Here is a 27,569-nt window from a genome sequence, read left to right on the forward strand (position 1 = left end):
AATAACATACTGTTGTACATTTAACAGGTATTCTAATTTAAAACACACTGAAAAGGTACACTGATCAATTCCATAACGAGTCTGGTGTCCAGCACCTCCTTCCCTTTCAGTATTCACCACAGGTGTGTATGTCCCTCACTCTGGATCTGAAAGCCAAACTCTCATTTGTACCTTTTACAATCCCCTCCTCCTACAGATGAGCAAAGCTGGTTGATGGATTTCACACAATCTAGTGTAAATGATTGCCTGCATCTCATTCCATATTAGTCTGCTCCTCTGACATCCTACTCTTCATCTTAATGATGCATGTTCCTCCGCCAACTAAGCTCTCTTCTTCAGCATCTCATTCGGAACTGCATTTACAACCTTTTATCTGATAAAATGTATTCCATTCCACCTCATACAGCCCATATAAAATCCTTAAATTGTAAAACCGTAAGTATTGAAGTTCTGAATTCCTTCAATGCACATTCCTCCTAATCATTACACAACACAAGTCCTGTATTTAATGAAAATTAATTTGACATGGCTAGTCAGTCAGTCAATAGTTCTTTATTTCGATATACTTAAATATAGTTTAAATACAGTATATTAATAATTACAGTATGTTAAAAATAACATTACATTTAAAATACATTACAATATTGCATTCATAAAACTTTCACTTAAAATTAGGGTGAGAAAACAGGTAATATATAGTTGGAAAATCAGTTCTATATTAAGTTAATGGGATTTATGTATTATTCTCTTCATAAGAGTTGTACTGTGCCAAGGATATCTACTTTGTGGGTCCACATGTGATTAATTCAAGAATAAATCTCAATATTTTTCCTCATATTGTGTTTTTCTGTGCATATTACAGAGTATTCATTGGGGTCTACGACCTCTATATTCAAAGCTATATTCATAATTACATTTCAGATATGTGATAACCATTGGACAAAGGATTTTTAAAACCTAAAACGCTATACTTAATATTCAGTTGTGGTCCAAAGAACAAGATCATACATTGATAAATAAAAATTATCAGCAAATTACCATATTTGCCAAAAGATTACAAAGCATCTAAAATTATTCGAAAGATCAGCATCTTGTGTAAAGCTGTAAACAATTCAAAGGTTTAGATCAGAATAACAGTTGATGGTGAGAAAATTACGATCACTTTGCACTAGATCGCAAAGCAGTCTCAGACCTGGCGCAAATTATAGCGTGGGGATTTACTTTTCAAAACAAATCCTAATTTGCATTGGAAAGTTGCTTTAAAGAATGTGTCTGCTTTGCATCAATGTGGCGTTCAATGGGGGGTACATGGGCATTCCCATGCAACCCATGGGTTTTGACTCAAGGATCTATCTCCTAAATTTAGGCAGGACTTTGAGACACAAATCTATGCCTCCTCTTCTTTTACCAAAACGCTTTCAAACTTTGCGTGTGTTCAGCACTTTACAGAACGCATAAATGGTGGGAAAAGTATCAAACTGTGTTAAAGCACAGGTTTTGTATTGAAAGGATATCCTTCAAAGAGAATGTAAGTGCTTGATATCACGCACACACACTTGCACAAGTGTGCAAGGGTGTGTGTGTTGGGCTAAGGCAGTCCAAAAGAGTGAAAACAGTGCAAGGCCTCGACCTCCAAACAAACTGATGGGGTGAGTCCGCCATAGTCTACAACACTGATGAGCAAATGGCACTCTTCTTCAATAAGAGGGGAAGATGAACTTCCACAGCAAAGTCTCCACACCCACCAATACCCTGCGGTTTATGACTGCTGCAATCCTAACCAAGGCCACATGCCAAATTTAGCAACTTGGGTTCTGAGAGATCACATATCCCTGACTTTGTAGCTTGAGGAAGGAACATTTCATAATACTTCACATAAAATGCCTGTCCTACCGATTACATAGAAAGATAGAACCAACATGAAAAAAGACAGGGTTTGGCTAGATCTGCACAGAACCCATTAGGAGGACTTGGAGCAAGCTCACTTTTAATCCAAAAGGGGCACTTGTATAAGGAAATAATAATGGGCTCAACTATAAATAAAGGGTTTCTTTTACACACACTAATAGATACAAGCGCATATAAAGTAAGACTTTTACTTGGGCACCACATGTAACATATTGCACGTCTTATTGGACTGCTGGAAGGTCATGGATATAAGAAAAATGTTTGTAAGCCCAATATTTAAAAAGTATGATATTAAAAATCGCTCACAAGCGGTAGACTTTTTAATTGAAATGCATAATTTGGATATAGCATGTGCCATTGGGAAGTTTATTCAAAAAGTTTTTAAAAACCCTTAAAGGTGAATAGAATCGAAATTTCTCCCGTAAATATGTAATATGATACATGGTATTTTAAATAGAAAGGTAGAATGATTAATGAATTTTAAATGTATGAATTTTATGTGAGATTTTATTAAGTTATGGTTTATATGAGATAGTATTTATGGAGATTTTGTGTGTTTAAGGACTAGTTGGTCCAAATAAACTTTTGTACTGATATAAAGTAAGAAACTCCCCACCAGGTGCAAGATAACCTATCTGATTAGCCTCTCTCTCGGTTCAGGCTCACCTCACACCAGCACAGTCACAGCATTCCATCTTATTTCCGACTAACTAGGCCGGGCAGGATAAGCATGAAGACACCCCAGGAAAACAGATACAACAGATTGTTAAACACTGAGTCATCTGATAACCTGAGGTCAAATTAAAGTTCCCCCAGCGCACTCAGCACAGCTAAAGAAATCCAAGTTAATTTAATCCCACTCAACACCTCAAAATGTATTTTTTTTTAAATAAATATTTTATTAGTTGCGTGTCAACAAAAGTACAAAATACTGTACTGTCTACAGTCCTAGCACACCAGGCCAAATACTAGTTCCTTTCCAGCTCATTAGTTCACAAACAATCAAATAATGCATCAGGACCCAATACAATGATGGCCAGGCGGTCCATATCTAACCATAGTATGCTTCTCATTACTGCGAACCTCAAGCAACTTACCAAAACTACCCCTAAACCCAACTAAGGCCCACCCCCCTCCCTCCCCACCGGTGTGTAGTACATTAAGCACAAGATTAAAGCGCATTTCTTGATCCAACTGTAACCCAAGGTTTCCCACAATGGACATATAAGGGGCCTCCCTTGAGTATATCGTCCTCCACCTATCCCTCTTCTGATTGGTGGTCAGACAAAGATTGTACCACCGTCTCCCATGCTTTTGCTGAATCCAGTGCTTTCTCATTATTCAAGCATCGTGCCTGCTGAAATCTAATAACACTCTCGCTACTGGCCCATTTTTGCAGCTCTATTTCCCTTTTTGCTAGCAGTAACCCCATATCCACGAATTTACTTGTCACCTTTGTCTTGGAGGTATGAGGGAACCAATGCTGTATACATGTTGCCATGTCAAAATGTAAGTGTCGCTCAGTGATTGCATTCAACATGCTTCCCACTTCATCCCAATAATCCCCCAGTTTTGGACACTCCCACAGCATGTGTTCCAGTTCCACCCCTTCACTTGTGCACCGAGGACATGCTGCATCCTCAACCTTAAAGTACTTCCTGATCTTACCCGGTGTCAAATATGCTCTGTGTAGTATAAAGAAGTGCACCAGTTGAAACCTTGCGTTCCTAGTGCTTTTCCAAGCCCTACGTAGTATATGCCCCCATGCAGTCTCCGGTATGGGCTTCCCAATGCCTGCCTCCCATTTTAGTTGCAAGGCGTCCAGTGGTGCCAATCCCTCGTTTAGCATCCTTGAGTAGAGGCACGTGACTGCTTTAAAAGTCCCTGCTGCCACCACTACATACTGACATGCCATCGTTGTCTTGGGCTCTACTAATCCCTCCCTCCAATGTTTCGGAATTGCATATACCAGCACGGCGTGTACCAAGAATCCTCCCCCAGGAAGATCATACCTCTCCTGCAGTGCCTGAGAGGTCAGCAATTTCCCATCCTCATATAAATCCCCAAGTACCTGGATCCCTGCTAGTTCCCAGTCCATCAAGGACGTCCAGTCTCCTTCGTGGGGTAACGATGTAATCATCCCCAACGGAATTTCCGGTGCATAGGGATGTAGCACTCCAGCCTTACGCTGGCTGCGATTCCAGCATAATCTCAACGTTTTCTCTTCTAACGAGAGATCTCTAAGATCAAGCTTTTGTCGTAAGATTATAAAGGATAAAATGTGCCTTGGAATCCCCCTACCTCTCAAGTTCTCAGGACCTCTAAATTCCATTGCAACTGCCTGTGTCAATACCTGGAGTTGAGCCCCAGATAATACAGCTCCAAGTCAGGAACCTCTAACCCACCTTCCGCCTCTGGTCTCACCAGTGTTGCCTGGGCCACACTCTGTCTGCCAGATCCCCATAGGAACCCTACAATCATGGAGTTCAGTAATTTAAAGACAGAGCCCGGTATCCAGATAGGCAATGTTCTAAAGAAATACAACATCCTAGGTAGCGCCACCATTTTTAACAAAGCATTCCGTCCCATCACAGATAACGGAACCGTAGACCAAAATGCCATGCTACCTTTCAGAGCTCTCACGCATCTCCCTATGTTCCCTTCCAACATATCGTTGACCTCATGGTAGATATGCACACCCAGGTATGCCAAGCACGCCGAGTCATCGGAGGCAGCAACCCGCCGGGCTTCACTGGGAATAAACACGTCCTTGCCCAATTCACCCTTAGTCTTGAAATGTCACCAAACTCCGACAACAAGCCCGCTGCTCCCGCCAGTGCACCCTCCGCATCTGACAGAAACATCAATAGATCATCCGCATATAACAAAATATGCTGCCGATCCCCTCTGAACCCCAGGCCCTCAAAGCCCTGACCCAACCTAGCTCTCGCTGCCAAAGGCTCTATTGCCAGGGTGAACAATAGCGGAGAAAGTGGGCAGCCCTGCCTCGTCCCGCGGGACACACGGTACAGGGGCAAAATTAACGCCCCCACCTTCACCCTGGCCACCGCGGAGGTATACAATACCTTAGCCCAGCCTAAAAACTCATCTCCCAGTCCAAAACACCCTAGTGTCTTATGCAAATATAACCATTCCAAACTATCAAAGCCCATCTCTATGTCTGTCCACTGACATTTTCGTGGGCATAGGTGCGCCAGGATGATCCTCCCCTAAAATCCTCAGTAATCTCCGCACGTTAGTAGTTGGGATAAACCCAGCCTGATCTCCATGGATCAGACCGGTCATATACTGCAGGAGACGAGACGCCAATATCCGACTCAAGATCTTATAATCAGTAGTCAACATTGGTAACGGTCGATAGGCAGCTGTGTCCGTACCCTCCCGCCCAGGTTTTAACAATGGGATAATGAGCGCCTTTCTCATTGACATAGGAAGTTGACCCAAGTCCCTCGCCTCTTTATAAACCTCCAGCAACCGCGGAGCCAGTAAGTCCACATACTGCGAGTAGAATTCTACGGGCAAACCGTCAACCCCAGGAGTCTTATTGCGGGCCATATGCTTAATGGCGCTCCTGATTTCCTCCAGCGTTATATCTCGGCCCAAACATTTCGCTTGTTCCTTCTCCAACTGCGGGAGGAGCACCCTTTCCAAAAAGGCGTCAATTTCGGATTCCCCCACCACTAGCGAGCTTTCATATAATGCTTCATAATACTCCAAGAATCGAGCCATAGTCTCACGCTGAGTGTATGTGGCGCTACCATCTTGGGCCTTCAGTGCCATGATTGGAGAGCCACGTGTAGTTGGATTGGCCAACCACGCTAAGAGAGTCCCCGCCTTGTCCCCCTCTGCATGAGCCTTTGTAACATAGGTTTTATAATCGATGCATCGCAGTCTCTCTAGCCCCCCAGCCACTGCTTCCTTTGCTTCCACTACTTCTGCTTGCACTTCAGGATGCTTAGGTCTCGCTTGCTCAGCTGACCGCAATCTATTTTCCGCCCTGTCCACGTCCTGTAGAAACACCTTCCGCACTCCTACATGCTTACTAATTCAGAGCCCCCTTATCAACACCTTAAAGGCATCCCACTCCATTGCTCTAGTGGAAGCTGTCCCTGCATTCTCATTAAAATAAGGCGTTATCCCCTCTCCAACCTCCCATCGGAAAACCAGATCATCTAATATTTCGGGGCGCAATCTCCAAGTAGGGATGTCGGATTTTACCGCCATCCAGTGCATAGTAATCAACAACGGGTTGTGGTCGGACAGTGTCCTAGAAAGATATTCAGAGTGGATTATGGAGGGCACTATCGATGTGGAACATAAGACTGCATCCAACCGAACATGTAGTTTATGCATTGCTGAGAAGTAGGATAGTCCCGGTCTCGCTGGTGGTGGGTCCGCCATATGTCTACTAAGTTCCATCTGGTTTGCCAATCCAGTCTATATTTGGCCAATCTGCGATAGGAGAATCTGCCAGAGGGGAGTGTGATCTGTCCTGAGATACATCCGCAATGGAATTAAAATCCCCTTCCAACACTACCGGGCCTGTAAGTAATGTGCCAGTGTGTCTGATAAGTGGTCTAGGAAGCGCGCCTGGTCTATGTTTGGTGCATATATGCTACACAGCGCTATGTCCCTACCATGTAATTGCCTCTCAACCGCTACACATCTGCCTTCAGGGTCTATAGTTTGTTTTGTGACCTGAAAAGGAACCCCCGCCCTTATCCAAACCAATTCCCCCCGTGCAAATGCCGAGTATGATGTGCTAAAAACCTGCCCTCTCCACCAGCGCTGTAGTGCCAGACCTTCTGCTTTAGTAAGGTGGGTTTCTTGGAGCAGTGCTATATGTACTCCTCTCCTGACCAAATATGCATTGACCTTATGGCGCCTCGTCATTGTGTGTAGCCCCCTCACATTCCAAGTGACACAACGTAAATCAGGTACCGCCCCCATCACAGTAAAATAATGTCCACATTTCGCCCCGTACAAAAGTAAACACACTGGTGATCCCCACATCCCAACCATTCCCCCAACCCCCCTGGCCTCCCACCTCCCCGAGAACAGGTCCTAGAACATAACTGCTAGTCCCCATCCAAACCATACCAACAATCAACACACACCTAAGCCCACCAGTAGTCACTGCGGGCATGTCTTATGGGCAATGGGGGGTGCTCAGTGCCAACAGGCGACCACGTACACTCCAGGACTAACCCCGCTTTGAACCCCCAGATAAATACAGTATCCTCTTCCCACCCGCGAAACCGTTCCAGGAATTACCGAGCACCCACAAACTGTTCGAGTCTGTCATTGCATAATGAACCCGCAAAGACCCCCTTCCCGTGTAGTACCAAACACCAGCACCCTGCCTCCGTAACAGTGTGCACAAGCCTCCTCCCCGCTCCCAACATTCCCACAACAGCCTCCCGGATTGCAAACCATTACTCGTCCAACAGTCCATCTGCTGTCGCCGGAGTGACCTGCGGCAAACGTAGACTCTGAGGTCTCAGTGTCCGAGTGCGCTTTGTCCTTCTCCGAGTCCGTACACTCCGGTGACTGTCCCATCTGTTCACCCGACAAAGCAGACACCGCTTCCAACACTCCCTGTCTCTCCACCTCAGTTTGCTACATCGATGGCTTCCGCAAACCCCGACCCTTGCGTAGTTGAAGCGCTCCAGAGAGTTCCGGGGCCTGAAGTTCCATTCGAACCGTTCCAGCCCTGTAAGATTCCAACCACGTCCATGCTTCCTCCGGGGTTTCATGGAAATAAGTCTTACCATCTAATATTATTCTCAATTTGGCTGGGAACAACAGGGAGTACTGGAGACCCTCCAATCTTAACTCTTTTTTGACCGACATGAAGGACGCACGGCGGCACTGGATCTCCAAAGTATAATCCGGAAAGAGAGTCACTTTGCCGTTTCCAACTTGAAATGGGCCATCGGTGCGCGCTTTTTGTAGCAATAAGTCTCTGTCCTTAAAATGCAGTAGGCGAGCCACCACTGGGCGGGGAGGACGCCCCAGCTGCGGCGGCTTTACAGGTACTCTGTGCACACGTTCCAGGGAGTAAAAAGGAGACAAGCCCTCAGGAGCCACCACCTTCTACAACCAGTTCTCTAGATAGTGCACCATGTCCGATCCCTCCACTTTTTCAGGAAAGCCCACTACGCGAATGTTATTCCGCCGATTTCTACTTTCAGCATCCTCAGCACATTTCTCCAATGCCAGGATACGATCCAAGGCATCCGCCATTTTGTTCGACAGCGCAGTTTGGGCTGGTGCCACATCCTGGAGTATGCCTTCCACCTGTTTTACTCTAACTGTCAGCTTAGAGTGATCCGCTCTCAGGAGGCCAAGTCCTGTCGCCACTTGTGCAATGTCCTGTTGTAGGGCCGTGTGGGAGTCCGCAATTGCTGCCAGTATTCTGTCAAATTGCTGCTGCATTCTGGGATCCCGGGGTGCTTTCAGCGCCTCTAATTCAGCCTGGTTTGGAGCCTCACTGTCCGATAGCTGTTGTGCTCCATCTTTCTTCCCTCTTGGTTTGCCTATAGCCAGGCCCTCCAGTGCGTGTCCAAGTAGTTATAGGTACCCCACCGCGTCCTGACCGCCTAAAGAGAGCCAGAGTCCATACCCTCTCCAGTCAAGATCAGGAGTCCTTCCCTCCAAAAGGTCCTCTGCTCAGCAGCTGGTATGTCCTAGCCCGCAGAGCACTATCGTGTCCCAGCGGCGTAAATTCAGGAGCCCTAAAGGTAAGGTCCCCTCACCGTCACCTATTCCAGTGCACAATTGCTCGTGTCTGCCTTCGTGCTCTCCGCCAGCCACAGCTATTCAACTCCGCAGTCTCCAGGAGAGGCCCAAATATAGAACCACCACCTCCCGTGGCCCTGCCCAGGATATGCGTCCGTAGTTGTGTTAGTCCTAGGCCAATCCCATGCAGCCCTGGCCGCCACCATGGGCCCAGACCTTAACGGCGCTCCTTCATCCTCATGGGTGCTTCGAAGATATTAAGCCCCCAGGCCCGCTACAAGCCGCCCCGCCCAGAAGCCAAAGCACTCTCCCCGGTCCTCCTCCGTTTCCCATAGTGCTCCTTCGCTCTTTAGCGCCCAGCTTCAGGAGCCCCAGGGCCAGGCCCGCAGCTCTTCTAGTCACAGTCACTGCAGGCGCCACGATCTATTCCAATACAGGCCCCTCGCCAGCAGCCTCTAGCCGTCAGTCTGTGCACTCCCCCGATCCCGCCCCAGGTTACAGGCCACAGCTTCTCCGGTGCCCCGCGTCCGCGGGCCGAGGCTCCGGGTCGTGTTACACTCCACTCACCAAGGCAAGATCAGGCTCCGCTGCCCCTCCACACACCTCCAGGCAGTTCCACTCCGCCGCGCCTTGACCCGGCCTCCCAGCAAAGCTCTGGGAGAGCCGGAGCTTCCGGGTCCGTGTCTCCGGTCTCCGCGCCTACTCCACCGGTGTTTGATCTCACGCAGGGCTTCCACAGCGCCGGCCAAGGTAGTCCGCACACCTCACAAGCGCAGCACTGAACCAGTTCACGAGGGAACCTCTGCCGCACCGTCCCCCTGGTCCGCCAGTGAATCGGCCTCTCAGCCAGCAGTCTTGAGTGTCCTCCGTCCCAGGCTCAGCGTCTCCGCGCCTCTGCCATTTTGTGGCCACCGCCATCAGCAGTCTCGGGCCGGGAAACCACCAAAAACTCTCAATTGACGCCCGGTGGAGCGTCAGGGCAGCGCCAGTGCAGGGACGCACCTTTCTCAGTTCACCCGGTGCTGCCAGGTGAGTCGGAGTTCCGGTTATATCAAGATTAGTGTGGGGGTCCTCGCGGAGCTCAATTCTCACGCAGCCTTCCCCATCGGCTTCCAAGCCACGCCCCCCAACACCTCAAAATGTAGTCAAGCCTTTGGTGTTTTAAAGTACTTGGGGAGGGCAAGGATCGTGATGACAATCAATAAACTAGGCCCCAGTACATCTTTTTGGCTACGCCAACGAGAGGCCTGCTGAATTGTAACCCTCCTTAGTACATTCAAGCATTATAAAAAAATGCAAATCATAAAACGAAACCGAAACAAAAGTAAAGTAACTTATAGAAAGCAGCCAGGAAGAGGTCTGAGTCAGAGAAAACATTCAAACATGACTTTTGTGTGATAGGATATGTGTTTTTATAGTCAGAACAATTAGAAAAGGTAAAATGGTCACAGCCGGCTTTAGGGTGGTGCCACTGGTTTGGCTGCACTAGGCGCTGACCTGGAGGGGGAGCACTGACCTCAGGGGGGCGCTGTGTTTAGCTATAACTTAAGATTTAATAGCACCTGCTGCAGAGTTCCTTATGCATCCAGCTTTTAGGCAGAAATAAAAATGTAATGGTAACTCTTGTGATTGATATTCCTGCGAGAGAGAGAGTACGGAGTTTTGTCTAGTGGCCGTTTTGACTCCACATAAAGTAGCGCAGAGGGTTAATATGTCTGTTCAGAACAGATCATTATGTTATGTGGGTAGCTGAGTGAATTAGGATAGCCAGCCTTTACCAGGAATTTAAAACAAATGACAAGTATTTGAGAGAGAAGCTATGGAGAGTTGAGGGGGACTTTTGATTGGTGGTAGTCAGGAAATCCTAAGAGATCATATTGGGGGGGTGGGGGTGGGGGAGTAGGGGGTATACCAAAAGGATAGTCGCACGAGTTGCCACTAGAGTTAAAGCCGGCACTGATAATGCTTTTTAATATTAAAGAAATAGCATATCTCCCTTTTTCTGTGCATATATTCTTAGGGGAGGAGGAACAAAAAGGCAAAACAAACTACAGCCCTAGTTATAGGTGACAATTATTTTATTTGTTTCGGTGCTGATCCAAACCTCTCCCGTGCTTCTTTCTTCAGATAATGATGACTTCGCTCTTTTTTCTTCAGATTTCTATGACATATGCGACATGATGGATTGCCAGGGAGCTTGCTTGGACGCCACGGACTGCACGTGCGGTGCCGGAACGTTGCTGGGCCCAGATGGCCAAACCTGCCTTGGTAAGTAAAGGAAGCGGTGAGCTGGGCCTGGGAAGAAATCATTTCCGTCACTTCAAAGGGTAATTACGTTTCTGCAACCATTAAGCTTCGGGCTTTAATAAAAATATTGCTGGGTGCACTCTTTCTTTGATAAAATACAAATGCATATTTTCATTATTTATCTTCCTAAATTTTTCCTTTTGTGCTGAGTTGAGTTTACACCTGGAAGTTGGTCCCGGAATGTTTTCAACGTCCATAGTTAGAATCTACGCAGCATAACATGACAAGAGGCAAACTGCTGCCCATTCTGCGCCCGATCTGGCAAGCAATTATCACCAAATCTACTGGTCCTGTATAACTAACCACATTCTAAACAAGCATTGGCAAGGCCAGTTAGTCTGCTCATATCAAACCTGCAATGCTCTTTTATTTTTACAAAGAAATGCAATGTACATTGAAAGTGCAAAAATAGTTAAAAAAAAATGAAAGCCCTGACAATTAATGGTAGTATGCATATGTTTGTTAAATAAAAGTTAAAATTGACGGATCACAAAAATAAATGAATTCAATCACAGCAAAGATACTCCTTCTAGCCCTGGCATCGAAGTGGGCTAGTTTCTATGTAGATGTCCAAGAGCAAAATGCAGTCACTCACAGTGAGGGGAGTCAGTGGGTGAAGCGGGCTTTCCCAGAGCCCCAAACCGCGGGCTTTGGTTCCAGGAAGCGAAATGTGAATAAACAGACTAATGGATGAAGAGTGCTAACAGAAAGATCCTCTATGTATTTATCTATGTATGCATTTGTATTATGATTTTTTTTAACATGAGCCTGACAAGAAAGCTAAAGCTGTTTTTCATCCATCTCTAAAAAGTTATTACCAAAACAATCCATTCCCAACCAGTAAGGCTACATGATGTGCATAAGACCTAGTTCTATGACCGGTAACAACCATTTAATACAAGTACCGATACAGAACAAAAAAGATACCACCGAAAACCTCCTGTGCCACATTATGCCGACAGAGACTCTTGAGCCAAGGGAGTTTCCTCATGCATACCTTCACAGAAGAAAGAATTGCGCTAAAAGAGACTAGATCCTCGTTTCACCAGAGAGAAAGTAATGTGTTTGTTTCAGATGCTACAAGCCACACACAGCGTTCGATAAACTCAATACCCTTCCTGGCTACCAGCGGTCAACATCCCGTCTGACCAAAAAACAGATATGTCACAGTGCCCTTCAGCACCAAAAAAAATCAATTATAAACCTGCGAATCTTTGGGTTGCCGCCCCTGACACATAAATGAAAGCCCCTGGGCAGTCTTTATTAAAGACCTACTCTATGGTCCTCATTGGGTACCAAATTCAAACAGTAGTTGCCCTGGCTGAAACGTCGTCTGCTCCTCCACACAAATTACAAACTTGAATTTACCGCTGTAGTGAAGGCATGTTTGGATCAAAGCAAGCAAATCTGTACAGGTGTCCTCCAAAAAACGCTCTGAAGTATATGACAAAACAAGACAGCAGCAGCATAGGAAGCCATCTTGAGCCCCACCTCTGGAAGCCAGAGAAACACGAGAAGACCTATGTTCTGAGATAATTTGCTGGTTTTGTGGACTCTGCCTGGAAATTTGCGACCATGTTCTTCTGACCTATCACGAGTTTCTCCTGTGGTGTAGAATGGGTTCGATAGATTTATTTTCTAGAACCAGAAAAGAGAGCTGTCAGGGCCTGTCTTTTTGGTATAGGTAAACCAATGGTGTAGACATTTTGCATACATTGTAAACAGTTGTAAACCACAGTAAATAACATACGAAGCTTCTTGACGAAAAAGACTTATGTTCACATTTAAATTCCTAATTAATTTCAAAAGTAGTTTGCAAATCATTGTTTTAAATGTTAGCCACGCGTTTTATAGGCCTTAAAGTAAACCATCGCTGAAACTGTTTGAAATAAACTTCAAAGTCTTCCACACCACGAACATGATCTTTGAGGGAAGGGTCATGCTGGAGCTGGGCCTCAACCGCACACTAGCAATCAACAGTCAATCCACCTTTGGATTACTCCGATTTACCCTCCAGACTCAGGTGCACAATCTTTCAGAGTGCTCCTACTCTCAAGAAATCTTGAAATCTGTTAAACCCAGCGTTGACATGTTCACCGACTCACAGGTCACAGGTTCTACCATCCTTCTCTTGGCCAACCTAAAGTGCCCTGTACGTCAGACTATCTGCAGGAGTCAAGTCCCATCCTAAGATTTTTGGGGGCATCCCCCCAATTTTTTTTACCGATTATCAGCTAATCCAAGCTCTCAGGAGGCCACACAAATTTTGAATGACAGCTCATAATTTTCATAAACAGAGACATGCCAAAATAGCCAATACTGAATGGCAGTGCTCAACAGCCTAATATTGTATTTTGTTGTAATATAACAGTTCTGTAGGACTTTCCAAGGTCTTTGGAAGGCCTAAACCACTTTTCTGTATGGTCACGTTGTGTTATATATAGTGTGTTTCATATCCAAGTTAATGTTGAAAAGCACTCAGTTGTACATGGATTTCCTAGGCACCGTTCGGAGTGCTTGGTTGAAATTATTCTGTTTATTTATGAAAGAGGTGAAGCTCAGGGAGAGAATAGGGGAGCTGTACAGTAAAAGCAGAAAGTGGAGGTAGCCAAAAAGTAAGAGAGCGAGAGAGAGAGAGAGAGCGAGACCGAGAGAAAGGAAGAGGTAGGCTGCGAGATAGGTAAGGTTTTAAAGTGAGATAGAGAGAGTAGTTAGTGGCAAGAAGGAAGTGTAGAGTTGGAGAGAGTGCGGCGGCATACATTGAAGGGTTGAAGTCGAGCGAGAGAGAGACGCAAGATACAGTGAGAGGTGAATTTAAAGAGACTGGTGGAGAGAAGAGGGAGTAAAAAGGAGCAGATAGGTGCAAGGTACAGATTGGGCACACTGATGTATAGTAAGATAAGTCAGGTAAAGAGCAGCGATGCAGAGAGAAAGGTCTACAGAGTGGGTTGAGAGAAGAAAAAGACGAAAAGGTGCAGAGAAAAGAGGTGAAGTAAAAAACAGGTTAGGTTAGAGAAGAGAAGTATGTGATGCTGATTGAGAGGTAGAGAGAAGGTGAGATAGAATTGTGAGGTAGAAAGTCAGGTAGAAATGGACGGGGTAGAGATGTATTAAGAGAGAGGTGAAGGGGGGGGAGGAGCTTGGCGGGCATCCGTGATGGCCGCTTGAGCACAGCGCTCTCCGGACCTTCGCCGCTCCCGGCGATTTATCCTGACTAGATCCTGATTTCTTGTAAGAATTCAAGTAGAGGTCGTTTGGCTGATCACCCTGGCACTTTCCGGAATTTGATTTGGATCTCGTACTCCTGAGCTACGGTGGTCTGAACTTTTGGGCTCCGCCCTTGAGGTGCGCCCGGGACGGGGTGCGGATCTGTGGCCGTCCTGGAATTGAACAACAACGGCAGGAGATCTGGCCTTGTGAGACCCCCTTCCTGAGTTTCGGTTTCGATTCTGTCTCGACCTGTGCCACGAGTGTGCGTATTGCGCTTGGCTGAGACTTGGAGACAGTTCGGACACGGGGCTTTCCTCTTGTCTATTTGCTGGTTTGGTGGCCTCCTCCCGAGTTGAGCCCTTCCTTTTGGTGCACTTTTGATCCTGAGTTTTGGGTGTTTGGCCCGTCGACCCTGGTGGCTTATCCCGTGACGCATCTTCAAAATGGCGGGCAGAGGGGACAGAGAAACGCGCAAGACGAAAACACCTCTGCGCGGAGCGCCGGTTCAGACGAACGTCATGGACCGTTATACTCAATCCAAGGGGTCCCCCGGAGCTGCCCTACCTGGCCACAGTACTGCGTCTGAACGCATTTTGGAGGAGTCGGCGGAGCCTTCCCTACAGGATATTATGGGCGCCATCTCGGGAGTGAAGGAATCCACCGGCCTTCAGTACGAGGCCTTGGCCCACAAACTTGACACCGTGGCCATTGAGGTGAACCTGATTCGTGCTGATCTCGGCAAGACGAATGAGAGGGTCCAGTCACTGGATATTAAATCATCTAGCCTCACGAAGGACGTCTCGGAGCTCCAGACAGAGGTTGGGAATCTTCGTCGGGTGAACGACTTCATGGCCCGACGCCTGGAGGATTTTTAAAACAGGGCACGTCGCTGCAATGTTCGCCTGGTTGGTGTACCGGAAAACCCTGAACCCCACTCTGTTGATCTCCTGGTTGAGGGTCTGATTTTAAACCATCTTGCCCCCTCCGGGCTTACCAAATTTTTCACGGTTGAACGCGCACATCGTGTCCCGGGGGGCAAAGTTAAGCCGGGTGCTCCGCCAAGGCCTATTGTGGATAAACTGTTTCATTATAGGGATCGGGACGCTATCCTGCAGGCCTCGCGGGTGAAGGGCCCGGTGGCCTTCGAGAATGCCACAGTGAACTTCTACCCGGACTTCTCCCAACAGGTTCAAAGACAACGGATGGAGTTTCGTGGTGCTAAGAAACGTCTTCGAGATCGGGGTCTACGCTATGCTATGCTTTTCCCCACCAGACTTCGTGTCGAGTATAATGAGCGTACTCTGTTCTTTGATAGACCAGATGCTGCTAATGACTGGCTGGACTCCTTGCCTGACTGTCCTCCTGATACTGAGTCTGCCGCTCACCCTGGTGGTGCCGAAGGTGGTGTGGAGATCTGATTGTTTGACTCTGACGTCTCGTTTTGAATATGTTCCCAGAAGTGGTGGCCGGCGTACCTCTGCAATGTGATTATTTATTTTTTGTGTTTTGTTTCTTGCTCTTACTGTAGTCTGGGGGCGGGTGGCCCAGAGACCTTTCCTCCTCCGGGGTCTTTGTGTAGACTAGGGGTTATGGGGCGACAGGCACACTGCAGGTTGGGGTGGCTCTTTAGCTTTTTGCAGGGGTGCAGGGTGGGGGGTGTTTTCTTTCAGCTTGGGGGAGGGGGGATGGGAAGTTCTTATTTTTTTGTGTGTTGTTTTCAAGGCGAATTGCTCCTGTCTTTACTGATGTCTCTGATGTCTAGCTCTTGGATGGGGGGTCCTGGCTCGGGTGAGTGGGATGGGGGGTAGGGGGTTGAAATTTGTTTCCTGGAACGTTAATGGCCTGGGAGATCGCATCAAGCGCAGTGTGGTGTTGAAATATATAAGACGCTTGTCACCGGACATTGTTTTCCTGCAAGAGACCCATTTGATTGGGAATGTATGTAATGCAATGAATAGATGGGGCTACAGCCTTGTGGCACACTCGGGGTTTACTTCAGGATCCAGGGGTGTGGGTATCCTTGTTCGTAACTCCCTCCCTCTGGCGATAGATGACGTGATTCGGGATGATCGTGGGAGATATATTGTTCTGGTGGGCAGATATGAGGGCCGCACCCTGTCCCTCTTTAATGCTTATGTCCCCCCAGGCTTGCAAACTGCTACTTACACTGATTTAGGCCGTGTCTTGTTGGATCTTCCTGATAGTGTACTCTTTCTTGCCGGTGACTTTAATTCAGTGCTTTCTGGCCTTCACGATCGCCATCCCCCCAGGGATACCCCGCATGCCCAGCGTTGGTTGGGTGGGTTTTTGGATACTTTTGGCCTCGTGGACTGCTGGCGCTTGTTACATCCTACTCAGCTTCAATACACTTTTCACTCTGGTGCCCATGGTAGCCTTTCTCGGCTAGATTATTTCCTGATGCCCGCTGCCCAGTCGTCGGCGGTCCGTGAGATTATACATTTGCCAAGGGGCATCTCTGACCACTCGCCGCTCTGGCTTCGTTTTGAGGTTGGGATAGAGGCAGTGGGCCGAGTGGCTCCCATTAACCCATGGTATCTCTCCTCCCCTGAGACTCGTGCCCTCTTGCTCAAGTCCATAGATGCTTATTTCCTGGAAAACGAGGGCTCGGTCCCTTCGGCGGTGTCCCTGTGGGAAGCCTTCAAAACTGTGATTCGTGGACAGGCCCTTTCTTTGATTGTTGAAGCTAAGAAAGCCGGGAAGAGGGAGGTAGTGGACCTCGAGGGGGAAATTTCTGCCTTGGAGGCCGAGTTGGGATCTGGTGTCACGCCTGAGAAACTTCATGCCCTGGGTCTAAAACAGTTTGCATATAAATCCCTAGTCACTGACGCTGCAAAAGTGATGTTTCGTGAGCAACAAGGCCGAGTGTATGATGTTGGTGATAAGGCGGGTAAACTCCTGGCGTGGTTGGACAAGAGAGAAAGAGCTAATCGTGTGGTGCCTGTGATTCAGTCTGCGAGTGGTGAGAATGTGATTGATCCGATCGCCATTGTGGATCGTTTCGCGGAACATTTCCGTGTTGTGTATGCTCCTGTGTCTGTGAGGGACATGGCTGACTCCCGCCTCCTTTTGCGTGATATTGCATTGCCCTGTGTTTCTGATTTGGACCGTATCGCTTTGGACTCCCCCTTTACGGTTGATGAAATAGCTACTGCCATTCGTTCGCTCCGTTCGGGCAAGGCGTTGGGTCCAAATGGTTTGCCTATTGAGTTGTACAAGTTGCGACCCGACAAAATGGCGCCATATCTCCGCGATATGTTTTTGGAATCACGTGAGCGTAACCTCCTTCCCTATGATCAGCGTTTGGCGACGATAGTTATCATCCCTAAAGACGGTAAACCTCGCGACCTTTGTTCCTCATATAGACCCATCTCCCTGTTAAATGTTGAACCCAAGGTTCTGGCGAAACTTTTGGCGACCCGACTCCTATCGGTTCTCGGGGACTTAGTTCATCCGGATCAATCTGGTTTTATCCCGCATCGCAACACTGCTTTGAATCTACGTCGTCTTCACGGCGTGATAGCGAGGGCGGGGCTACTGACTGAACCGGCCATTTTGGCGTCCCTGGATGCCTCCATGGCCTTTGATACTGTGGAGTGGCCCTATTTATGGGCTACTCTTGAGAAATTCGGTTTCGGGTGCGAGTTTATTAACTGGATTAAGTTATTGTATGCGGAACCTTTGGCGCAGGTGGTTGTGAATGGTAGGGTGTCTGCTCCCTTCCCCCTGGGCAGGGGCACCCGCCAGGGTTGCCCCTTGTCCCCGCTACTGTTTGTGCTCGCCCTTGAGCCGTTGGCGGCCTGGCTCCGCTGGGAACCGTCCCTTAAAGGGATCCGTTGGGCCCCGGACTTCGAGGACCGAGTCTCGCTCTATGCTGACGATATCCTCTTATATCTTACCTCCCCTCGTAAGTCTTTATCTGTTCTATTTGATGTTCTTGTGTCCTTTGGTGCTAACTCGGGCCTCGTAATCAATTGGACAAAGTCCTGTGTGTATGTTTTGTCTGGTGTCTTGCCTCCGTTACCGAGCAGGCTCCCTCTTCAGGTGGCCCGGGATGGTTTCAAATACTTGGGAGTTTTCGTTACTCTGGACTCGTCTCTTCGCTTTGATCGTAATCTCCTTCCTCCGTTGCTTCGTTTGCGTTTGGACGTTGCTCGTTGGCGCAAACTTCCCTTGTCTCCCCTTGGTCGGGCAGCCCTGTTTAAGATGATGTCGTTACCGAGGTTTCTTTACGCTCTCCAGAATTATTATGATCCTGTCCCTCAGTCCTATTTTCGGGAGATTGAGACCCTTCAGAGACAACTTGTCTGGGATGGACGCCCGCGTATTGCTCTCGCTAAGCTTTCCATTCCTTGGTATGACGGTGGCATCGCACTCCCCGATATTAAGAGGTATTATTGGGCCTCACACTTGTCCGCTATCAACCACATCATGTTCTCGCCGGGTAGTAATCCGGCGTTTGAGATGGATAGACTTCAGCTTCCGGGAGGTGACTTTAACAGAGTGCTTTACTCTCGCCCTGCTGGGCGCCATCTTGTGGGTCCCACGTCGATTGCTTTGGCGGTGTGGCGGGCCGCGACTCGGAGCTTGGGCTGGGAGGATCGCTTGACGTTAGCCACGCCGCTTTATGCTTCCGAACGTCTGGGCGGTCTTTGGTCTACCAAGGGTTTCGATCGCTGGGACATGATTGGAATTTCTAAAGTGGGAGATGTGTACTCCAAGGGCTCTGTGCGAACATTTCAGGCCCTCCAGGCTGAATATGGCTTGAGTGATCGGGAATTCTTTCGATATCTACAGGTCAGGCACGCCTTGACCGCTGTATTTGCTCCTGGTGAGACTCCGCCTGATTCTTCCCCCCTTGAGGACCGTGTCCTTGACGGACATCTTCCTGATAGCACTATCTCCCTGATTTATAAGAAACTGATTTATAATCGGACTGATCTGTTGGTCCGACTCCGGGAGGCGTGGGTTCGTGATGGTTTGGAGCTTGATGACGAGGATTGGCAGTCGGCCCTCTCTTCTCCTAAAGAGGTGGCTATCCCGGCTCGTCTCCGTTTGGTCCAATTGAAGATCCTTCATCGGGTGTATGTTACGGGACCTCGTTTGCTTGTGATGGGTTTTTCTTCCGATGGGTTGTGTAAGCGTGGATGTGGTTTGAGTGCGACTTTCCTACATATTCTTTGGGAATGCCCGATGGTGGTTGCTTACTGGACGGCTGTGCTTGAGGTTATGGCTGTGGTGACAGGGGTGTCCTTGTGTCCGGAACCTCGTCGTTGTCTTTTGAATGTTTGGGAGCCCACTGACTGCTCGGTGGCCCAGATTAGGTGGGCCACCCTGGGTTATATGGTTGCTAAGCGAGATATTGCTCAACTTTGGGGGGCCTCCAAGCCCCCTGAACTATCGAAATGGGAAGACAACATGGATTGGTCTATGTTCCGTGAGAAGACTGTCTACGTGGCTAGGGGCAGACCCAGGGCATGGACTAGGGTGTGGGGTCAATGGAATGAATATCGTGGTGCCATCTGTACTCCTCCCCTTGTTGATGACATTGAGCTTTCCCGGTCTCCTTAGGCGGGCGTTCTTGGAACCTGGCATATAGGGGTTGTGCTGGTTTTCCGGCTCCCCCCCCCTTCTTTTTCTCCTTCGTGCCCCGTCCCCCCCCCACCATCCGGGCTCTCTGGAGCTTATAGCTTTGATTCCGTTCTTGTTGCTGTCCCCTCCCGTCCTTTGGGCTGACCTTCAGTAATACACTTTCGCCTTTTTTGTGTGTCTGTTCTTTATTGTAAAACAAAATCTGTTTTTGTCCTGTATATTATATGGAGTATTGCATTGACGATTGATCGTTACCACTACGAAAGTGTATATTGTGTATTTTCTCCTCTTTAGCGGCTGGCCCGTGTGGTTGTAGGCCCATCCTTGTATTTTACTGCATACTTAAATAAAGGTTTTAAAAAAAAAAAAAAAAAAAAAAGAGAGAGGTGAAGGGGTGAGTTCAAATAGAGGAGGTGCAGACAGAAGGGAAAGAAGATAATGATAGAGAAAAGAGGTAGAGATGGAGAAAGAGAGATAGAAAAGAGTAAGATAGTATTGGAGGTGAGGTAGAGGTAAAAGAGGCACAAAGAAAGAAGAAGTAGATAAGTGAGTTAGCGAACAAATGTGAAGGGAATTGAATATATATATATATATACATATCACTGTAGGAAGGTGGATATCTGACTATATGGTTACCCCAACTTTTTGCCTAGTGTTTAGCTGGTTTTTGACTTAGTTGGCCTGGGATCCTGCTATTCAGGGCCCCATGCTATCTGCTCTCTCTGTAAAATGGACTCCATGTACTTTAGGTATATACCTAATTGGATATTGGGTCACCTTGTGAGCCCCTATATAGTGTACCATAGGTACCCAGGGCATAGGTGCATCCAAGGCCTACCAGGAGCTGCAGCATATATTATGCCACCCCTGGCTGGCCATCCAAACTGACACAACTGGCTGATCACTCAGCTGGGGCAAGGTCATGTAAACACCCCTTGCTTAGGTATAGTATTCCTATACCTACCATTATATATAGACACATATATACCTATAAGTCACTCCTATGGCAGGCCTTAACAATTCTGGAGGCAGAGTCCTTGGTTTTATGTGAGATGGTGCTCTAACATGAGCTGAGCCTGTCTGCAGCTTTCGGAACCATGTCCTTATAGCTGTTCTATGATATAGCCATACCATATACTCTTAAGTGCATTATAATCCTCGCAGTTATTGAAAACTTTGGTTTGGCTTTATCAAAACATGTCATGTAAGGTGTCATACGCTTTGGAATACTACCCCCCCCTCCCTGCCAATTCTGGCGGCAGGGGTAGCATTCCACCCTTCTAGAGGGAGACGACATGTAGTTGTAGCTTTACCCGGTTAAAGTTAAACAGACCCTCAGCATCACAAAATGGATGCTGCTGCCACAGACACAAGTCTGACCTCCTGCAGCTTGGAGCCCTTCCAGCGAGGGAGGCCTGGACGATAGCACCTCCCCAGACAGGCTATAGTGTATTGGGGCAGGGTGGGTTGAAAGGAATGAGACACTGCCTGGGGCACACAAGGTGCTCCATGCATAGCCCGGTTCAAACCAGTTGCTGGGGCACTCCAGCCCCAGTTCTGGCGCGAAACTGGACAAAGGGAAAGGGGTGTAACCACCCCCTTCCCTGGTCCCACCCATAGGAGGGACCTAGCAGGTAATCCAGCACCTTTAATTCGTATAAAGCTAGGAGCTGAGTCTAGAGACTTTAGATTATCCTGAACTGAAACTCTGAAACGAAACTCTGGACCTTCGACATTCTACTGCAACTAGAAGACTGAAGAATCTCCCTTGTGGTCAAGGAGTGACCACCCTGTGCAAACAGGCACCACCAGTAACTTGCCGGTTTGCTTCGTTGCCGCTCCCGACGGAACCCGACAACCTAGCAACGCAGTCTCTGGACTTCCAGACCTCTCTGATCCCGACCCACATCCACAGCAAAGCTGAGACCCACGGCGGACACAAGAGACGTGGGACCGGACATCCTTCAGTACCTGCTTTTTGCTAATTGTGCAGCTTCTGAGGCGTCCTCGAAGTTGTGCATTGGACCCTGAAAAGTCCAAACCCCAGCAGTAAGTGCACCGAAGATCAGCCCTCCACACTCCACGAGTGTTGCGTGGAGCCTGCACCTGCATTTCTCCTTGACGCGTCTTCGCGGTTGCTAGCCCGTTGGCTAGTGGCCCTGTTGAAGACTCCATTTTGGAACAACACTGCTTGCCTGGTTGCTCTGGGCTTGCTCCTGCTTTCCTGCAAAAGGGAAGGCCCTCAGACATTGCTGCTCTGAACAAGAAGCCGATCTTTACATCCTACGTGGGTTGCCTTTGCCAAGCCTTGTTGACTCCAATCCGGAAGCCGACACTGCCAACAGCGAGATCCTTTGTGGGACAGTCCGTATCCAGCTCCTGGTCAACGTCAACACCTCCTGGTTCACGTGGCTGCAGAGACAAGCTTCACGACATCACTTGATTGCATCTCGCCATAGCCTGGTTCCTTCCTGGTCACTGGCTAGTGACCCAGACTCTGTCCCCTCTGCCTTCAGGTTCTTAATTTCTTCGATCCACCCTTGGATCCACCCAGACATCTTCCTCCTGGTCGCCTGCAGCATCTTCTTGCAGCTCTCCATAGGATTCGACGACGAAACCCGACACGACTTGACACCTATGCACCTGGCTTCCCTGGGTGAGGTAACTCGAGTACTCCGGTGCTCCCGTGGGTAATACTATCCAAGTGTCCTACTTTAACTGGGTTTTCCCGTAGTCCATCCGGAAGGTCCGAAATCAACTAGCTTCTAAACTTTACGTTCCTATTGTAAGTCTATGAGAACCCGCGTGTGTTTAGACACTGCACACGCATCCTGTGGGACTCCTGCTTCATAACCTCTGGTTACTATGTGTAGCCCCATCGATTTCCAAGGCCCTAGGCCTGTTCACCTGTCCTGAAGGGTTCCTTATACCACTTCTTTATTATATGGTTTATGAGGCCCCTAGGGCAGAATTGTATTTGTGCAACTTAACGTATGCTTATTAAGTCACTTGTGCTTTATCTCGAACTCTGACCTCATAAACAGTGCAGAGTGGTTGTGTTAGAAATAAACACATATAAATTTTACATATATCTTGTGTGGTGTCCTTTCATCTGGTATTCAAGGGGTTCTTATTGGTAAAACAGTTGGCTTCACATGCTCTCTGAAGTGTTAGCCTAAGACTGCTTTGTCCATGCTACCACTAGGATAGCTGGTCTATAAGGTTGACTTTACAACCATCACCATAAGGGTTGTTTGGACTGGTGCAAGGTGCTCACTAGAATAGTGCACATCATATACCAGGCCAACTTCGCACAATCACTAAAAGAAAACAAAGGTAAAAGTGACAATATAGCTAGATGAAACTTTCAGTGACAATGCAAAAATTTAAACACAAAAACAGAAATTAAACAAATATAGTTATCTGCAGTAACTATAACTCATGCCTTACGGTAACTGTAACTCATGCCTCCACCAAACACAGTCTTGTCATCAATGATGTAATTTTAGATATAAATCCCAGGATGCTTGTTTCTGGTCCCGGGAATACCTGGCTTGGCAGTTTGGGCTGGACTGTTCCCAGAAGGAACAGGGTCAAGATTGATTTGCATATGGCTCGGTCTGAATTGAGGTGGCGAAGTGAACAAAAGAACGATGATGGATTCAACCCAGATTTAATAGTGACTTGGGGTGAGTGTCTGAAAAGTTTCAGTGCTCTGTCCATCATCTTATTGTGTTTCTTTGCTCGCCCTAATTTGGCCGGATATTTCCAGACGTGGTTCCCTTGCCACTGGATTAGAGCTAGCCTGGTTGATGAGGGGTGTTGCCCTGAAACCGGTACAAGGATTCTTGTTTCTGGTCCAGGGAAGACCTGGCAGTTCTGGCTGGACTGTTACCATGAGGAACAGGGTCAAAACTCACATATACCTGGGTCTGAACTGGGATTGCGAAGTGAGCAAAAGTGAGAGAACGATGATGAATTCAATCCAGATCTAATAGTGACAGGGGGTGAGTGTCTGAAAGGTTTCAGTGCTCCGTCTATCATCTTTTTAATTTATTTATTAAGCATATAAATAGGTAACATCAGATTCGTCATGATTATTTCAGCTTAAACAAAGCATACCCAGATATTGCTATAAAATAGCAAAATATATGTATAGATTAAGCCAGTTTAATTTACAAAGCGGTACAAAAGTATTCAATTTTCCATCAGTCCTTCATTACGCATTATACCTTAATGGCATGAACATAACAGATATAATAAAATGTACTTAAATGACAACATCAGATAGAACCCATTCATCATTATATTTTCAGCAGTGCATCAAAACCTAAGTATATCTGGAAAGTGTGAATGTGCATTAGTGTAAATATTGGGTATGTAATATATAAAGTGCAGAGATAAGGAATTTAGCAGCTATCCATTCTATATAATTATGTCCTAGAAAGTGCTTGTGTGCTCTTTAAAGAGAAAATTATCTGTTCAACAGGGAATCCTAACGTATAGTTCTAGATCTTTGTCATAAACTGCCAAGAGGCGAGAAATCTTTTAAGGCTCCTGACCCTGCTAGCATATGCTTTCTCAAACCTTTGAGTTAGGATCATTTTATTATACCATTCCTGATAAGTTGGTGCTCTATTAGTCCTCCAGTTCTCAAGGAGCAAGCAACTAAAGACGTAATAGTTTTAAATAAATCAGCGCCTTCACTCACATGTTGGTATTGCCTTCGGGTGCTTAACCCAAAGAGAGACACACCTACATCAGGTTATACCTGTATATTTAGCCCCCTGCTTAAGGCATCAAATACTTGTTCCCAAAACAACTTTATCCCATGGCAGGTAGAAAAGATATGGAGCCAATCTCTGCTCCTAAACTGCTGACATCAAAAACAGCAATCTTCCACCTCTGGATAAATCTTTGAAAGGGGTATAATATGCCAGCTGCCAAGCTAAAAAAGAATTTTTTGTGTAGTTTGCATCTTTTAAGGCTGAGTTCCCTAATTTTGAGATCATCTGCCATTCAGCTTCTGAAAAAGTACACTGCGGTGCCAAGGAAATCTTCACAATTTTTTCTTTCATCAGGAGACATTCCGTTTGACTACTTAGTAACCTATACCAATTTCCTATCCCCCTCATTCTTGTCTTAAAAAGAGCAGTTGCTATTGGTGAAGTGTTGGAGCTCGTTGGTACATTAAACTGTTTTAAAAGTGCCCAATTTGCTGATATTCTGCCAGGAGATAATTCCGCTTCCTACCATAAAATGTCCTAATTCTTTAAATCCATTCATATACCAATACCTCGTATGGGTTTTAGGGATGTGCAAACCCAAGACCTGGCATTTGTCTAACTGCAGATACCTACCACTCACAGTTTGTCCCTTTACGGCATAAAATATTTGAAGTTGGGTTACATATTCCTGAAGAACCTTATATCTTGTCTTTTTTGGGAGCTTTGCAGTATTTTAAAAAGCCGGTAACTGGGACCCCTCCTGCTACACCATCTTCTCAATAAAATATTATCCTGTGTTCCTACAGCATCCAAGATCTGCACAGTTCTATCTAAAAGGGCTGCTTCATAATAAGAATACATGTTGGGTAAAGCCGATCCACCCTGACTTATATCCAATTAGAGTATTGGGAGTTTAACTCTTGGAGCATTTTTATTCCAAATAAAATTCCTAAAAAGTGTATCCAATTCCTTAAAATACGCCCTACTGATTTTAATCGGGATATTCCAAAAAATAAAAATCAACCAAGGTAAGATAGACATCTCGATCAATGCTACACGTCCTATCAATGTAAGAGAGAGAAATGCCCATCTATCAAATAATTCCTTGATTTTACTCAACATTGGTTCATAATTCAATCTATATAGTTCTGCATATTGGTTAGTTACTCCTACCCCTAGATAATGAATTGGCTGGTTATTAGATGCCTGCTGCTGAAGAATTAGCAGGAATATAGTAAGCATGGCATTGAATACAAGCATTTCTGTTTTGCTATAGTTGATTTGATATCCCCCTATTGCTTGAAAACAATCAAATTCTGCCATTAATTCTTCAAGATTTTGCCTTTCTGGCCTGAGACAAAGTACTATATCATCCTCAAATAACTTAAGCTTGGACATTCACAAGATTGGTGGCTCAACACCCCTATTGGCCCTGATACTAATGGCTAAGGCTAAGGTTTCAATAAAAAAAACAACACTGCTGAATCCCTGACACGTCCCCCCATTTATTTGAACTACTCCTGCTAACTTTGAATTTATAAGGACCTTTGCCTGCGCGCCATAATATATTCTGCGAAGCATGTTAGTAAACTGCGAGGGAAGCCGAACTTCTGAAGGGCAAAGAAAAGAGCATTCCAGTTGACTAGGTCAAATGCCTGTTCGGCATCTACCATCGTAATGACTGCGGGTGTATGATCAGTATTGAAAATATTAAGTGTCTGGTCCTTATGGATTAACTTCTGTGCTATAGATGACACACAACTAGCCCATATTTTCATTAAGATTTTATAGTCTGCATTTAATAGGCTTATCATCTGTATGCATTTACATCTCTCCTGGATTCTTGCTCTTCTTGGCAAAGCTTACTATATTCTTCAAAATCAGATGGAATTTCTCCCTCCATTTTTATTGCATTAAAAATCTCAACCAGAAAGGGTGTCAACTCCTTAATAAAGATTTTATAAAATTCTATTGGAAACCCATTGTTGACGGAAGTCTTGCCACTTGGCATTGTGGAAAGGGCAAGTTGGATTTCTAGTGCTGTTATGTCTGCATCTGATTCTTCCATTTGTATAGTTGACAGTTGTGGGAGATTTATAGAGTGGAAGTAAGAGGATATAGTCTCCTTTAAGACTATATTTTGCAGCATATAAATTGTTATAATATTGTAGAAGATTGTGGCTATCCTGTCCTGCTCAAAGACCATAGTACCTGTCTGTGGTTCTGCCAAATCCCTAACTGTTGCTGCTTCCTGTTTAGTCCTAGTTGAATGAGCAAGGAACTTCCCTATCAACTGGCTTTCCTCATAGACCCTTTGTTGGTATAATCGTGAACTCTAAATTTCCTCTAAAATAAAAAACTGTCTTAAGTCGTGCTTTGCTTTACTTATTCGCCTAATATTATTCTGACTCCCCAGCCGTCCATTGCTGAGCTGTAATAAGTTATCGACTGTGGATTGCAATTGAGCTATATGTGCCAGCCGCTTTTTAGGTTGTACAGCAATAAAAGCTACCATTTGTCCACGAATTGTGGTCTTAAGGGCTCCCGAGACTGAAAAAATGATGCAGTGCCTTTATTGATATGAATTTGCTCATATCTAATTCCCATTGCTGATTAGACAAAAGGGAGCGGTCCAACTGCCACCTGGGCCTCTCTCTTATTCTGGCCTCCATTTTCAGGTCAATACTAACCAAAGAATGACCAGAAAAGGCATTAGCCCTTATTTCAGAACCCAGACAATTAAGCAAATGAGAGATTGAAAAGAACTCTATACGCACAGCAGATTTTAATTGCTGAGAATAGCAAGTATATTGTGAAGATTCAATATTACCACTGCGCAGGTCCGTCCATCATTTGTTTGCGTAGCACTTTTTACCCCAAGTGGGTTGGGTATGCCCAGACGTGGGTCCCTTGCTCACTGTGCCAATGGATTCAAGCTAGCCTGGTTGATGAGGGGTGTTACCCCGAAACCGGTCCCAGGAGGCTTGTTTCTGGTCCCAGGAAGACCTGGCTTGGAAGTTCGGGCGGGACTGTTCCCATGAGGAA

General features: G+C 46.5%; 1 protein-coding gene across 1 annotated transcript in view; it reads left to right on the top strand.

Annotated features, from left to right (window-relative positions):
- Positions 1-27,569, top strand: part of OIT3 (oncoprotein induced transcript 3) — a 669,633-nt gene that overhangs the window by 170,859 nt on the left and 471,205 nt on the right. Inside the window, exon 3 of the mRNA XM_078643084.1 lies at positions 10,828-10,938. Coding sequence (XP_078499210.1) covers positions 10,828-10,938 — 111 coding nt within the window. The remainder of the gene's footprint in view (positions 1-10,827; positions 10,939-27,569) is intronic.

The sequence above is a fragment of the Lissotriton helveticus genome, chromosome 5_1, assembly GCF_964261635.1.
Source record: "Lissotriton helveticus chromosome 5_1, aLisHel1.1, whole genome shotgun sequence".
NCBI lineage: Eukaryota > Metazoa > Chordata > Amphibia > Caudata > Salamandridae > Lissotriton > Lissotriton helveticus.